This window comes from Leuresthes tenuis, unplaced genomic scaffold (assembly GCF_036924035.1).
Source record: "Leuresthes tenuis unplaced genomic scaffold, fLeuTen1.0.hap1 SCAF_12, whole genome shotgun sequence".
Lineage (NCBI taxonomy): Eukaryota > Metazoa > Chordata > Actinopteri > Atheriniformes > Atherinopsidae > Leuresthes > Leuresthes tenuis.
The window spans coordinates 16,280,348-16,296,024 of NW_027325366.1; the positions used below are offsets into that span (position 1 = coordinate 16,280,348).

Genomic DNA, 15,677 nt, shown 5'->3' on the forward strand with positions numbered 1-15,677 from the left:
GCGTGCTCCTTATTTGCATCAGTAGCCTAACTTTAGGATTAATAGTGGATATATTGATGTTATAGAATTCCCATATAGAGGATAATCGGTGTCTCAGCAGACCATTTTCATTGACTCAAAGTCATTCTCACTCAGCTAGAGACATTACCCTGAGCATAGATAACCTAGGTCAGTATTGCACAGCCAGTCTATAACTATTGTTTTTACATCAGAGTATTCCTACTTTTACATACTCTGCAAAGCATCCGACTACTTATCCACGTCTACTTGAGTGCAGCAGATAGGAATTTGAAGTAGTCTACTTATTGTGGCTGTGGCAGTCCAATTCTAATGTTCAGAAGAGACTTATGTAATCCATGACACATTTTACATGCAATGCTTTCGTAAAACAATCCGGTCAACCTGCACCTCATTCATGAACAATACAACACGGACAGCATCCTTTTTTTCTGCAGAGAGCATTCATCCTCCCGTGTACATTTTGCTGATAATACTGACATAAATTCACTCTCGATGGTTACCTGATGCTCTTGTCACTGAACTCGCATACCGATACTTCTTCGAACACTTGCTTGATAGGTTGGCAGGCGTGGTATGGGCAGTGTTTGGAATAAATTAACGAGACAAAAGCCATACCAAATGTGGAGGCGGAAGTAAGGACCACAGATAGAAACCCGCTCGGCAGGTTTTACCATCCATGCTCACATTCTGCCCATTCTTGCCGAGCAACAATGTCAACAATGAACGCTGATTCATTTGCTGTCATCTAGAACAAACTGTGCCTAGAAACATCGGTTTCTGGGCACGCAGCATGAGTCAGGCCACCTGTCTTCCCGCCCTCCTTCATGTCAGTCTCAGGAGCTTTTCTTACTGTAATGTGAAACTGAGCTTCAGCACTGATGCGTCTATGTTTTTATATAACACCCGACACAAGTCAGAGGAACGTTTCTACTGTTTCAAGATCAGATTTTTTTGTAAACATCCCCCCACCACCAGTGCTCATACTGTAACGACTACTGACGCTGGGCTATTTTTGTGGCAGAGGACGTATGGGAGTCCCCGTGTTTACCAGCAGCTGAAGGGTAAAGGAAACTCAGCTGTCCGCCATCACTGCTGGAAACTGGCTGGTGCAACAGTGCAGTTTGAAGCGTAATCTAAAAGTCCTGACTATGCTGACTATGCTGCACTATGCTGGTTTATTGACTAAAGTTATCCCTAAAGTAGAGGACCAAGTCTGGTATGTTTCTGCCAGTGTGGTAGAACTCAATAGCAATCAAACTTTCAGTACATATTCCATCACTATATTTGTGCTTAGGATGTTGATTAGGAGACCTCACACTGCTAGTAATTAAAGATTTCAATGCCTGACTTTGCTGCTCTATTGAACCTATGAGCTGAATATTAATGGGACCCCTACAGTGACCCTAAAAAAGGCCAGTAAGTCAACATTATTGAACCAAACACATATTTATAGGGGATAAGTAACATATACTAACATATATAACTTTATGAACCTCTCCACTGTATTTGAGAGGCAAAATATTGTCATAATCTACAGTAATTTCAAAGTTTTATGATTACAACAATATAAGTGAATATGCAATTATCCATAGTTAAAGGTTAAAGAAGAAGTCACATGTATTGGCATATTCTTATTTAATCAATGTCCTTCCTGTGTTAAATGTAGGTATAAGGCATAAAGTGAAATTTTCCTATTTAGGAGAACCACACTATGTTTATGTACCCCTGGCTGATGAAATGAGATCAAGTAGAGTTTCTAATGCCAAGCTTTTTTCATCTGTTGACAAAAGTCATGAGAATGTTAGATTAATAACTACATATGCATTGCTTTTCTAAATGTAGTTTTTTTCCCCAGAGAATCTGTACACGAGCTCAGACAAATCCATGGTCAAACCGTAATCGCACACACAAAACACCTTAACATTTTTGTCTACAAATAAAAACAAATTACATTTATGGTCTTGATAATATTAAGGCCATTTACCGACTCTAACGTTTCCTGTGACAGATATATATATATATATATTTCCTTTTACAGTGATCTAAATAAGTATGTCTGTCTGATAGTATCCTTTAGGGGTGATGGAAATTAACAGCATAGCAATACTTTTACTTTCATATTTCTTCACAGCAACTCTGTATTTAGAAGATCTACTGTAAACATGGAAGTGTCGATCAGTTATTTCATCCCTTATATGGACCCCCCCCCCCCCCTTTAAAATTCAGAACACAATCCTTTAATGCTCGGTAGGCTGGGGCGAGGGTAAACTGGGCTCATTTTGTTTTAGATACCAGTTTTTTTGCACTCTGTACAGAGTTTTTGGTATGTATGAAAAAATGCCATGCCAGCAAAGTCTGATTGGTTGATTCACCAACTAGGAATGTCTTGAATAAATTCCAGTTCTGTGGGTATCTTTCTGAAGGACCACCTTCCACCCAACACTTAGCTCAGCCCCTGCTGCTTTGGGCCCCATGAGGCTTTGCAGTCCATGTACCCAAACCTCAGACCCCAAATAACCCCGTGGCTCATATGTCCACAGCAGACGAGTGTCTGCACAGAATCCCACACAACAAAAAATATAGCTGTGAATATGCTTGAATGACAGGTTTGAGAGGATGTCAGGATCTGAGGAAACCACCGGGTGATACCGGCGGTGTACGGTACTGCACGAGAGCCTCGAGCTCGTCCCGCTTTGGTTTTCTGTTTTCCAGAGGAGACGACACAATGACCTTTTCATTGGCGCAGTGTCCTCCTAACCCGCCTCCGAAAAGCACATCGCCGCCTGATTGGCTTCACAGAGAGCCGGAGCAGTGGGCCGATGGCTCGGTTGCTGAATATTCATAACGTGCTCCGTCCTGCCCACGTGCGCCGGAGGTGTTTTATCCTCGGAACAGAATGTGGGATGTGGTGATGTAATGTCAGTCCCTTCTTTCGCTGCAAGAGAAAAATCACATTGTAGAAGCACAAGACGGAACACTGGACGGCGAGTGAATGTGAACTATTTGTATATTAGTTTAATTTTTTTTTTCCGAGCTTGAGTTTTCCAGGGATTTTTTTTTTTTTTACATGCGCAGTTGGGTCCATCCTACCTGTCCACCTGGAAGCAGCCCCACCTCCGCTCATCTGAGTGCTACTTCAGGTCATTTGGGTCGGATTACCTTCCGAAGAACGTGTCGAACAGGTTGTAGGACCGCCCCAACCACCTGTAAGTCTTTATAAACGACGCAGCAGCTCCCACAGCTCAAACAGAAGAAGAAAAAGAAGAAGAAGAAGAAGGGCACAAACGCTAAAAGGGGAAACTCAAGAACCCAGCCCAACTCGCCACGACAGCAAACACAGACGAACAGGCGTTTCGTTAAGCCGATCAGCAGAAACAAGACAAGAAACTTCCAAACTTCTGCTCCCGAAAGCTAAACCCAACCGCCAAGATGATGATGCCGCTGTCAGAAACCCCCAACCAGAAAAACTCCCTGTTCAACGCCATGAACCGGTTCATGTCCGCCGTGAACAACATGGATCAGACCATCATGGTGCCCAGCCTGCTGCGGGACGTCCCGCTGGACGAGGACCAGGAGATGAGCTCAATGAAGTCGGACATGGACGAGGGGGACATGTACAGCTACTACCAGCTGCTCAAGTCCATCCGCATGGACATCGAGTGGGGGGTCAGGTGCGCCGCCGCTGACGAAATGCGCAAGGAGAGCATGAAGATCACCCGCTCGCACTCGTCCGCATCCACGTCCTCCTCCTCCTCCTCCGCGTCCTCTTCATCCGAGGAGGAAGACGAAGAGGACGAGGATTTGAAGAAGCAGTTCCAGTTCCACCTCACCGGGCTGCAAGGGGTGCTGTCCAAGCTGACCCAGCAGGCCAACTGCCTCACCAAGCGCTACAAGAAGGAGGTTGGCATCGGAGGATGGGGCCAGTAAACGCACAGAAACTCAAGTTCAATTAATTTTTTGTTCTCTTATTCTCTAAACTGCTGGCTGAACTGACTTTTACTCAGAAAGCCCTTTATTATTCTCCTGCTGCTGCTGCTACTACTGATGAAATCTACGAACCAACGTTTGAATGGAGGGGGAAGAAAGCAGAGCTTTTCATGTGTACAACTAAGCCTTCGCGGTGTTGGTCCAAAACTGCTGACTGTAGATGTGTTGATCCTGAAGAGAAAGCATTTTTATTTTATATATTTTTTGTACATACCTCTAAACTCCCACGTTTTGCACTCCGGTGTGTTGTGCACGGTTATGCGTTCAGGTCACGTGATACACAGATGAAACGTATTTAAGTCTCTATTTAATGTATTTATTACTTCACACTGTATGTTTAAGAGCCAAATGTTATTTCAAAGGTGGAGAGAAAGTGGACTGTTTGAACCGGAGCGATACTGACAAAAGATTTAGACTCCTCTGTGATGATAATGATGTCAGAGCCTTCAGATGGTTTTTGTTTCATTGCATTTTTATTTTTTTTCCAGTCTGATGTGGTGTTCTTTGTTTCTTTGCTTGGAAGGAGGCAGATGCTAACTGGCTGCCCTTGATCTCCTCATGTCCTACATGGTCGATGAACTGGAAACGTATGATAATTCTTCTGTGTGGAGAATGAGAGTTTCCATGAGATGCTGTTGTTGTCATTTAGCCCATTTTGGTATTTTTTTTTTTAGGTCCATCTGTCAAAACAAACAAACACTTTTGTACAAGTCATGCACTATTGTTTTTTACTGACTGTATTAATAAACTTTTGTACGAATGTACTTCTTGTTGAGTGTCATTTAATATCTTGCACTTATATTACAAACCTGGGTGTAGCTTTAACAGGAAGAGCGCAAGTCGGACATATTTGTTAAGTGTTTTTTCTATTTATTCATATTCTCCTGTGTTAGCATATAAGCTAAAAGTGCAGCCTGTAGGTTAATGCAATGGTAGGCGAAGGCCCAAACAAATTGTTTTGGGGTATGTTTGAGCAACTTCTACACAAACTTGAGAATTCTCACGTTCCCCACAGTGATTTGTCAGTCTGTGTAACACTTAAAGCTGAAAAGAACCCAAGGTGTGGATAGAAATTCAGAGCAGGGAAGGAGAAGAAGCAGAAGAAGGTTTTCCTTCTTCAGTTGTAAACCTGCAACATTTATGTGAAACTGGTGCGGTGTGTATTCTCGACTGAATGCAGATAATCTCCAGCTTTCCCAGCACTGCAGACTCTTATCAAGTTACTATCTCGTAACTTGTCTGGTGTGGACACGTCCAAATGATGAGACATCGCACACTCCAAGTGCAAACATACGAGCCCACGGCTCGCTCTTCTTGAGTTTTAACGATGTTCTCGGGGAAATATGGATCTGTAGTATTTCTATTTTATTTTTAAGATGTTTAATAAAAGAAAACTTATATTTAAAGAAAAAAAACCTACATTATATAGTTTGAAGGGATCTGTTTCTATGTTGCAGAGAGCTTCAACAGGTGACTCTTATCCACACAAGAATCTGCATGACTGACTGATGAGCAAATAATCAATTATGCCATCTATATGTTCCTGCAACTTCCGGGTGTTTCGTCTCATTCATAAGGTGGACATAATATTGTGAACGCTTCAAAAAAGAATTCCCACCTCCACCAGCCTGACCTCGGTAAACAACAGAACCTTCAGGGGTTTTTTTTTTTGACAGGACCAACAAAAACAATATTCAGAGAGTTTATTGCAGGCCTGTCCTAAAAGTTCCTCAAAAAGAGCTGAGAGGTGAGTGTTGGTCATTTATATGCAAACAGCCGCTTCTTCCTTGAGCTTCATGTGCGGAGAACTACCGAATAAGAAGAGTCCTCACACGGTTCTGAAAGCTGTATGTAAATGTGAGGAAATCTCAGAGGGATGGCTTAGTAAAATTCCAACTTTGCAAGGTCAAAAGTAAAGCTACAATAACAGTTGCATTTCCCTAAACTGTTATGTGAAAATACATTGAAGCGAACAACTAAAGTCACAATTCTAATGTTTTTTTTTTTGGTTTTGATACAGTTTATGTGGGTGAAATCCATTTAACAGTTGCATGTTTTGTTATTAAGAGGGTTCCAGGTTCAGCTCCCGGCTGGGGCCTTTCTGTGTGGAGTTTGCATGTTCTCCCCGTCTATGCGTGGGTTCTCTCCGGGTGCTCCAGCTTCCTCCCACCATCCAAAAACATGCATGTCAGGTTAATTGGTGTCTCTAAATTGTCCCCTGGAGTGAGTTTGAGCATGCATGGTTGTGTGTCTTATTTGTCTCTGTGTGGCCCTAAAATAGATTAAGCGGGCATAGAAAATGGATGGATGGATGTTTTTCAGATGATTATCATTGTCTAGTAATCTATTGACCCCTAAGACATGCTGCTGCAGCTCTGCTATGTTGTCATAAAAAATCTGAGCTTGTTAAAAAGATGAAAATCTGTGTTTGGGTCTCAGAAGGTTATTATTATAAACTGACAACATGAAAGCAACAGGACACAAAGAGATCTTTCTGGAACTCTGGTTGGAAATTTCCAGCTGCTTCTCTTGGCATCAAAAACATGCGCCGTGTCATGATTAGAAATATTCTAGATCTCTTGTCGACTGGATGCCGAGTTTTAGTTTACTAAGTTTATCTGGATGTTACGTTTTTATAACTTCCATGTTGTTTTCACCACTTGTGTTTGCACTCTCCGTCAATGAGACAGACGGGCTAGGACTCCATTTTGTCTGCAGGAAAAGGCGGCACTTATGAGTAAATGAAACAACAAAGGAATTACATGATTAGTTGATATTTTTGTTAATTATATTTGCAATAAATAGACTAAAGGATGTGATCAGCCTATAAGGCAGTCCTTTTATTATTTCCTTTTATTATTATGCTGCATAAATGTGTGCAAGCTTCTCTCAGCCACCAACAATGTTAAATATCTTTAAAGGGAGAGGTGAATTCAAAACTACCTTCTGGTTATGGAATGCTGCCTGTCAGTTCAGCTTCAAGAGAGAATACTTTGAACCACTGGGACTGTGCAAACAAAGTGCTCGTGGGGAAACTTTAGCCTGTTTAATGACATTGCATGTGAAAGACGATTTTGAATTTACCGTGAGAGACTTTTTGCTTTAATTCATCTTTATTTTGTCAGCGAGCCTTTTCCGCATACAGCAGCTGTACAATGGAACGCGAGTGCAAAAATCGGAATGAATGGTTCGATCGCAGTCAGCTTCACACAAAGGATTATGCTTCAGCTAGGGTATAAGTACAGTGAGCATTGTAACCACGGAGTGTTGCCTGTGTCCGAGTGGGGTTTTATGTAATACCTTTGCGGAGTAAAGAAAAAGAAAGAGAAGCAACAGATTTTATTCATTGTTTTCTGACTAGCTCACTGAGACAGTCTCAAAAGCCAGTGGGTGCAGCAGGGCCTTCGGAGTCACAATAGTCAATAGAGTGCAACACACCCACTTTCACCTCTGACCACCGTCTTTTTTCTCTCACACATACATACATAATATAGCACACAATGTGCCAAAATCATGCAAAGATTTCTTGATGATTAAGTTTATCCACCCTTTGACTGGAATTACATTAGCTGGGAGAGCAAAAGGCCACTTAAATGTGTTGATCTCTTGTATGTACAAAGGATAGCTAAAACTGTTAAGAAATGTAAAAAATTCGATACAGGTATACTTAAAGATTTCAGTTTTAAAGGAACTATTTCTATTCTATGTTATATTTTACTTATGTTTAATTGCCAAATGACTAAGTCCATTGCATAATCTATATGCTATCTTGAATGATCATTGATTTATCAAACATCTTTTTTTTGTTTGCCTTTTTAGGGCATCACGAAACTCTTGGAGTTTGGTCATGAACTAAGTCAAAGGAATCAGAGCTCTTCAAAGATCTTAAACAGACACACCTTGAAAATTGTTTTTTTTTTCCGTCTTATCCGGACTGTTTACAAGAACTGAAGCTTGCGCCGGTGTTGTTGTTGCATTTAGAACAAGATAACATGCTCGGCAACATTTGTCTGTGAATGAGATTGCTGGTTTCTAAAAGCAGCCACTCAGACTACCTTATCATTATGACAAAGGTGAATGTCAGAGACAATCGCTGCATTGTAATGCCTTTAAGATTCCATACTGTATATGTCATGTCGACGACCAACCACAGATGTTCTGTTGTAAACACGGGGTAGTTTGATATTTCTAAGTAACATATGGATACATGTACAAATATAACAATGCTACACAGTAAAAATCTGGGTTTGGTCAGATTACTATTAAATATAGTCACTTATTGTGATTACTTTTTGAATACATGTAGGTAAAGTAAGCCTGTAGACAGAAAAGCAAACATGTCTTGTTAGAGTGGTTTGACAACCTTTCAGGCTGCCAGTTGGTTTCGTCTGTTCATAGTGACATAACATATGTTTTTAATAGAAAACTAAGGATTGATGTTTTCATTGCTTTTTGAAAGAAAATGGAGGACTAAGATTTTGTGTAAATTGTACCTTTTTTTTGTTTTTTCCTTTTTCTTTTTAAAGCAAGCAACACACTCAATCAGAAGAAACATACATATGTTGTTGGACAGTAATGTTTTTGGACTGATGGTTTCATTTGACCAAAAGCTGAATATTCTTAGATATATTCCGTATATTCTTAATATTTTTATATGTTTTAAACTTTCAGGAAACAAACAAACAGTAAAGTTTCACCATACAAATCATGAGGGTAGCAAAACTCTGACCTCTTATGTCCCTTTTCGCACACGGTAGAATCAGGAAGTACATGGAGAGCTACAACAAAATAAAAATAAACTGAAACGAAATAATTGTCCGAAAATCGTTGTGCCTTAAAAATGGACAGTCAGAGTTTAACGTCACAAAGCAACGAATCACGCTGCGTATTTTTTAATGCACTCTCAGAGGATTACCGATGCGTAAGTAGCCGTCGTCAGCGTAATTTTAGATTTAGCTTTGTTGCTAATTAGCTAGCTAGCTTTTCTGGCGTGTAATTGCTTGCTCACTTGAGGACTTTATTTATCCGAACTGATTGTGTTAATGATTGGTTTATTGGTTAGGTGATGAAGGGAGCTTTTACACCTGCACGGTTCCAGGTGGTAACGATAGAATTGAACTGTCAGTCACCTCAACATGTCGGCTGTACTACATTGCAACTGATTGCTGTTAACAGCAACGCACAAAGCAGATCATTCTGGCTCACGTACTCGCATCCTATACATAAGAATTTCACAGAATCACCTGAAAAACAGAAGCTCAAGGTTCATCATCAGCTCTCACGGTAGCTCTTAGTTAGAGGAAGACTCCCCTTCACCGACTTAAGCTCAATTTAAATGACTAAAGAACTCGGACAGGTATTTTAGTATGAGTTTGATGACGTATATTTCATAAACTGATATATTTTCTAATGTTTTCTGATGCAATGTACAATGTGTGAGCCACTGACATCCTGATCTGTTGACCAGTGCTTGTCACTGGTTCAGTACGAATGAATAATTATCTACTCATCAATCTTAGTTTATAAGAACAGAAGTCTAGAAATATATATATATATTTTTGTGAGTTTGAAGTGAACACCACCCTGTGCTGGGATATTTTAATTCCATGATACAACTGGGGAGTTCTTCTTTCATTTAGCCAAATAATCTCTAATGTATCCTGAGAAATAGTAATTCCTTTTAGATCATTACTTGGCAACAAATTCAATCACTGATTGATCAGTTTCTTATCAGGAGCTGCTGTTTTCAGTGTTTGTTTCTGAGAAAATTAGCAACATTCAGGATAATTGTCAGATTTTAAGTGCAGCCATTAGCTACTTTACTCATTTCAGTCAGCTGCGTTAAAATAAAGGTGTCTTGACCGCAGTGAGTTGCTTGGTATTTCGTTAATCAACTTGTAATACTCATATATTGCTGCACGTTGACCATATGTTGGCGATCAGGATGCAAACGTCTGCGTGAACAGAAAAATCAGCTCTTTAAATAGCATGAAAATTGCTTTATTACTTATGCACTATTTATTAAGCAACTTGCACAAAGTGTGTAGTCTAAGCCTTTTTAATATTATTGCAATGCTGCCTTGGGAGCCCCTATTCACTTTTAATTAAGGCAGCACTGAACAGGAAACAAGACCTTGGTGAGAAAATGTGTGTTAAACGCATCTCTTAGTGAATTTGATGTTTTCTGTGATTCGGAAACCAAATTCTGATATAAAAGCTAAAACAGCCCCATACGTCCACACACGTCAGGATAACTGACAAATAGCTGCATTTTTTGGGGGGGATTAGATGTGAAATGTCATTCCACAGAGTGATATGTGGCACAGAGTATTGTCGGTTTATCAAACCGATCAGAGGTCGCTCCCATGACTGTCTCCTGCATACACCTGCTGAATGTTTGTGAAAGGCCACAGCAATCATGTTATGGATCTGAATGTGTGAGCATGTCCTTCTCTGCTTTGCATGCAAGACAGCTGCTGGCCTTTTCATTTCCCCCTCAAGCTGACAGCGCTGAGTCACACCTTTCTCATTCTCGTCATTCCTTCTTCTCCTTCTCCTCGCCTCTCTCTGTGATCTCTTGGTTGATGTTAAACAAGCATGTAGAGAGTCAGGTTGGAGCCTCGCTGTCACATCTGCGATTGATATCTCTCAGCCGTCATTTAGCAGCTCCTCTTTGTTTACGGCGTTTTTAAGAAATTGGGTCGGAAATGTGCGGACGTGACATTCACCAACGCTTTGCCGTGCGAGTGTCAGTATGTTGCAGATGTTTGTGTTTCTGATGCTTGGGTTCCCTGAGTACAACTTTCACGCTGTCGTCCCTCGTCTTTCTGTACGTCCGCAAACAGACAGAAAAACAAATGGAAGGTCTTGTCAGCCCAGTTGTGGCTAAACTTATTATTATAACGATCAATATTTGCATAGCACTTCTACACGTGTTTCCGGGGTGCTTTATCTAAAACAGCAACTGCAAAACAGCCTGCCAACCGCTTTACAATGTTGTTGTTTTCTTACAATTTAGCAGATATGAACTGTGGAATAATCAATTGTTTCTTATTTCCAGGTGGTGATTTTATCAGTGAAACGAGCCACTGGAACCTTCTCCTTAGTAGGATGGTGAATATTTCTCTCTTGTGATTCATTGTCGTTATGCACTGATTGTGTTTATCTATGTTTGACAAAGTGTAGCAAACTGACAGACAAAGTATTTCATGTAATCACTCCTCGTACAACAGAAGCAGTTCCCTTTTGTACACTTAAACAGGTTTCCATGTTATTAAAAGTCTTGCCGGTGTGGCCTAGTTATTTTCAAGACCCAAACGAACAAAAAAAAAACAAAAAGCAGAAGGTATAACACACGTTTTTATATGTTTGTTAGTCTCTTCAGAAGATGAGACAGTTTTAGCCGACAGTTTGGAGTTTTACGGCAACCCCCCACAGGTTTTAGAAGGCTTTTTAAATCGTGGCTTTAGGTCATAATGGGCAAATAAAGTTTAATCGGCATGTTGGGAAAAAAAGTTCCATGATGCTGGAAATGCTGTCAGTTTGTTTGGCAGTAAATGAATAAAGGGGATTTCAACATAAGCAGCATGAAAGAAGCAGTATGTGGGATGAATTTCTACTCATTTAAACAGTGCAAAAGCCCCACTCTGACTCTGTTTGGCTCATCTGTTCGAGGTTACTGTAGAAACATATCAATGCAACACGCTGGACTCTGAGAAGGAGGCCTCTTACACTCACAGATCGCACTCCTCGTGCCTGATTTGCTGTCCAATTAGGTGGAACTTTCCTCTATTTATATCAGCGAGCTTTCAACAGGCACACGCGAGAGGAGAATTTGCGGCATCTGTAGAGAAAAAGGTAACTCGAACAGTACGATTCTTGTTTTTATGTCTCTCTACACTGACGAAAGCATGTCTATTAAGAATGATGCATTTCATTTCTGCCATTAGAGACTTTGATAGGCCAAATGCTTCCCTCATTTTAACTCTAAAAAATCTAAACATGTGCCGGAAACACCGGCACCTAACATGTCCTGCCTCAGAATAACTGATAAACTTCCTATTTCTAAGATTTGATCAACAATCAGTATGTTGGCAGGTATCAGGTGTGTCAGGGCGGGCGGAATAGCAAGGCCTTCAGTTAAACTTTGTATTCACCCTGTAATAAATGCTGCCTCTGTAATGCTTTCATTTGGTCCCGGGGCCGTGTGGTAGAGATTGTTGATTGGTTTCTGTAATGGTCTCCGAGGCTGCGGTTTGTGTTTTTTTGTGTGTGTATGGGCCACACCCTGCATCGTCCAGTGATGTAACAGCGAATATGTAACAACACACAGTGTAAAGCTTACAAAAGGGAGGCAGATGGATGAAATGAAGCGCTCTGAAAATGTAGTGGCTCTTGTGATTTGTATTGAAAACGTTTGCCCCCCCCCCCCCAAAAAAATTGCATTTATCTCAATAATAGCCAAAGAGCAATCTAGCAGTAGAAGAAGGAGCCATTAGAAAGAACTGCATTGATTTATTTATTTTTCTTCTTCAGCATTTAGGCACCATGGTGGTGCTTTTTTGGCTTAAAATGCCAGCAAGCAGGAGTGTGGCGGTTTTCTTTTCTCCTTTTTTCTTTCATATGCTTAAATTCAGACATAATCGACAGTTACTTCGACGCACAGTTGGAGCACGTTTAGGACCTGCAGGCATTTGTGTTGAAGTTGTGACGACGCACGTAATTTTCCAGTATTGATCAAACTGTCCTCCATTCAGTCAGCAAGTGTCAGTATGTTTTTTTTTTTTCTTCTCTCTCCTCCTCAGCATCTTCATGCTCTTTGTAATCTGGGCACTTCGAAGGTATCAGTCCTTGGCTCAGGTAAATCTGAACTACACTGCGCACCGTGTTCCCTCTCTCCGTTTACATTTCTCTTTGCTTCATTTCCACCGGAAATGATGATGATGATGTTCAATTAGCCATGGCAAATCTTGGCATAATTGAAGCCAATTAAAATGCACGGATTAATGAATTGGGGAGTTAATTGACTCACGGCCAGTCTGTGATACGAGCTGCCGTCTTGTGCTTTTTTTTTTCCCCCCACTCCTTCAAATGAAGTGGGTTTAAAATAAATGAAAGATATAGGATTAATATTTGGGAATTTTTTTCTACCTACTTGTTTTTTCTGATTTCATCCGAGAGGATTCACTTTTCCATTCGGCTGTTCTCGTTTGCTCAAGTGTGCAGCTCGGCAAGGATTTTTTTTCTTCTTGCTTTTGAAGCCAGTCCAGCAGGTCTGTCAGGTTTAGCGGCCGCTGCATGTTATCCTCCTAATCTGAAATAAATGACAGCTTAACGTGGGGCTCTGATGGATCCCATTACCTCTGGACCACATTGCAGAGAGCGACCTCCCATCCTCCTGATCCCCCCCCCCCCCCCCCCCCCCCTCTTCTCATGCCTCTTCCTCCTCTTACACCACATAAACCCTCTCCCACTTGCATCCACTCACAAAGGTTATCTGTCAGTCAATAGTCTTTAGTGCTCTCAAGGCCCTCCTGCGCTCTTATTCTGTCTTCCCATCCCCCCTTCCGCTTCTTCCTCACCCCCCTCCTCCTCCTCCTCCTCCTTCATAGCCTTGCCAGGGTCACTGCTGGACACAAATTGATAAAGGGCTCTGTGTATGCGTGCGAGCGTTTTTCTCTTTTAGTGCCTGCCACAGCCACAGATTGTTACCGCTGCTATAGCAAAATTTTGACTGGAAAGCATCACAGCTGGCCTCTCAAAATTCTGTAACGAGAATGTAAAGATGTAAAGAGTTCAATCTACACATGGCGTAAATATTAGAATGCTCTTAGATGTGATATTTGATATGTGAGATGTCCCCATAGATGTTGCATGCCAAGCTGTCCGCCACATCAGTGATCATATGAGCTGTAATTTGCCCTTCTCTCTTAGTGGATAAATGCACTGGTGTTTGCACTTGGGACATTCTGTGAGAGGAATCTTCCTCATGTCTTTTTCTCTAAATTTTCACGCCACAGAAGATGATCCTCAGCTTGACTGTAGCTGCCTTCTTCGACAGTGTAGCATATGTCATGGTGAGTTACTCTTTTGCTGTTGCACTAAAACCGCGCCGCGGCTTCTCTTTTGGTGGAGCGGTTGTCGCAAATTGTTTTTCCCATGCTGCTCTTCTTTAATTCCCCAGGGCGAGAGCCATCCGGAGGGATCTCTTTGTGACTTCCAAGCCTGGTGGCTGACATACTTTGGTAAGTCAGACTTTAATTAATTGCTCACTGGCAGCGTTTTTTTTTTTTGTTTGGTTTTTTTTTTTTGCAGTAGAGACAAGCTGCAAAGAAAGAGCAGAGATTCAACACAGACATCTGATGAGGAGCTCATACATCACCACGACAAATGATACTGCTTTGTCATTTCTGCTTTTTTGGAAACAGGTTGGGAGCTATTTTCAGAAGACATGCATGCCATCATATGAACTTAGGAAGTTACCAGCAGATGTTTTTATGTAAAGAGTTCGTGTTGAGCTACACACTTTCATGTGTTAAAAAGTTATAAATCACACTTGAGACAGGCAACCCCCCCTCCCCCCCAAAAAAGAACAATATGTCATCTTTTACCCATATTTTTCGTCAGTTCTGAATTTGGTAAGTGACTGCTTAGTAACTCAGTGCGCTATGGCCGTAGCTTGGCTAAACCACACAATTCGACAACTCTTATATAAGTACAGGAGGGGAATCGATATACTGATGGAAGATGTTTAACTTCGCTGCGGTAGGTGGCGTTATGCCCCTTTAGCAGGCCTTTTCCGGTTGACCCATTGGGTCACGGACCAAAACAGTTGACAAACGGTTCAGAACCACGTCGAGCGGTGGTGAGCTGGTGGCTTATTTTCTGTTGTTACCGATTTCCGAGACGGGAGCTGTGGAGCAGGCGAAGAAAACCCACTTCTGCACGCATTTTAATTCAACTTCCATTCCATATCTGGGTGTGTCAGTCCAACTTTGAACAATTTGATTTAGTACAGTTTCAGTTGCACTGACATGTTTACACGTATTTCATAAGTCTGATTTTAGTCAGACTATCCCAGAGGATTGATTTTTTTATATATATTTTTTTTTCTTCTGACGTCTTATAAACGTACTCGGTTTGTCCCACAGAATGAGATCATAGTTGTGGCGAGGGGGGCGGGGTACGTGAGCGGAGCATTATGACTGTATTTAATGTATTTGAATTCATTGTTATTTATATGGAAACAGAATGGCTGATAGCTGTGGTCTGGTCCTTGTTCATTCTGCCCCTTGGTCACCGAACAGAGTACGGTCAAGCAGTCAGCCATCACATTTAAGTGGCTATTTTTGTCAGTAATGCGGGCGATACAAGGTCCTCTCTGTCCTCGAGGCAGGCAGAAGCAGCACGAGGGACAAAAGGTCTTGTTGTTCGAAATGTTTCTACGTATTTGCTTTTGTGTTTTTTCTTGTTTATTTTTGCAAAAAGGTGCTGAAGGGTTCTGAGGAGAAGCTGCTAAACCTCGTCTGTTACGGCAGCAGCCATTACCCCAATATCTCGACCTGGCACGTGTGCATTAAGCAGGGATGGGCTGATGATGTGTGTGTGTGTGTGTGTGTGTGTGTGTGTGAGACAGAGAAAGGAAGGCAGGGGGCTGAATCAAAGCGCTG

General features: G+C 41.4%; 2 protein-coding genes across 4 annotated transcripts in view; both read left to right on the forward strand.

The window, feature by feature from the left end:
- The first annotated feature begins 3,303 nt into the window (after positions 1–3,303).
- On the forward strand, positions 3,304–4,772 carry LOC140319101 (mid1-interacting protein 1-B-like). The gene has a single exon (XM_072396654.1). It carries the CDS (start codon positions 3,451–3,453, stop codon positions 3,946–3,948), a length of 498 nt encoding a protein of 165 aa, XP_072252755.1. The 5' UTR covers positions 3,304–3,450; the 3' UTR covers positions 3,949–4,772.
- A 3,988-nt stretch (positions 4,773–8,760) lies between these two features.
- Positions 8,761–15,677, forward strand: part of LOC140319114 (cyclic AMP receptor 1) — a 50,298-nt gene continuing 43,381 nt past the window's right edge. For 2 of the 3 annotated variants that reach the window (XM_072396680.1, XM_072396678.1), the window contains exons 1-5: positions 8,761–8,929; positions 11,069–11,121; positions 12,813–12,867; positions 14,028–14,084; positions 14,192–14,252. In XM_072396680.1, coding sequence (XP_072252781.1) covers positions 8,849–8,929; positions 11,069–11,121; positions 12,813–12,867; positions 14,028–14,084; positions 14,192–14,252 — 307 coding nt within the window. In that variant the 5' untranslated portion in view covers positions 8,761–8,848. Of the gene's footprint in view, positions 8,930–10,121; positions 10,146–11,068; positions 11,122–12,812; positions 12,868–14,027; positions 14,085–14,191; positions 14,253–15,677 lie in introns of those variants that run through there. The other variant, XM_072396679.1, reaches the window with a different exon arrangement.

Bases quoted from the DNA above. Each gene is read 5' to 3' on its own strand.
- LOC140319101 (XM_072396654.1), top strand. From the start codon at position 3,451: ATGATGATGCCGCTGTCAGAAACCCCCAACCAGAAAAACTCCCTGTTC.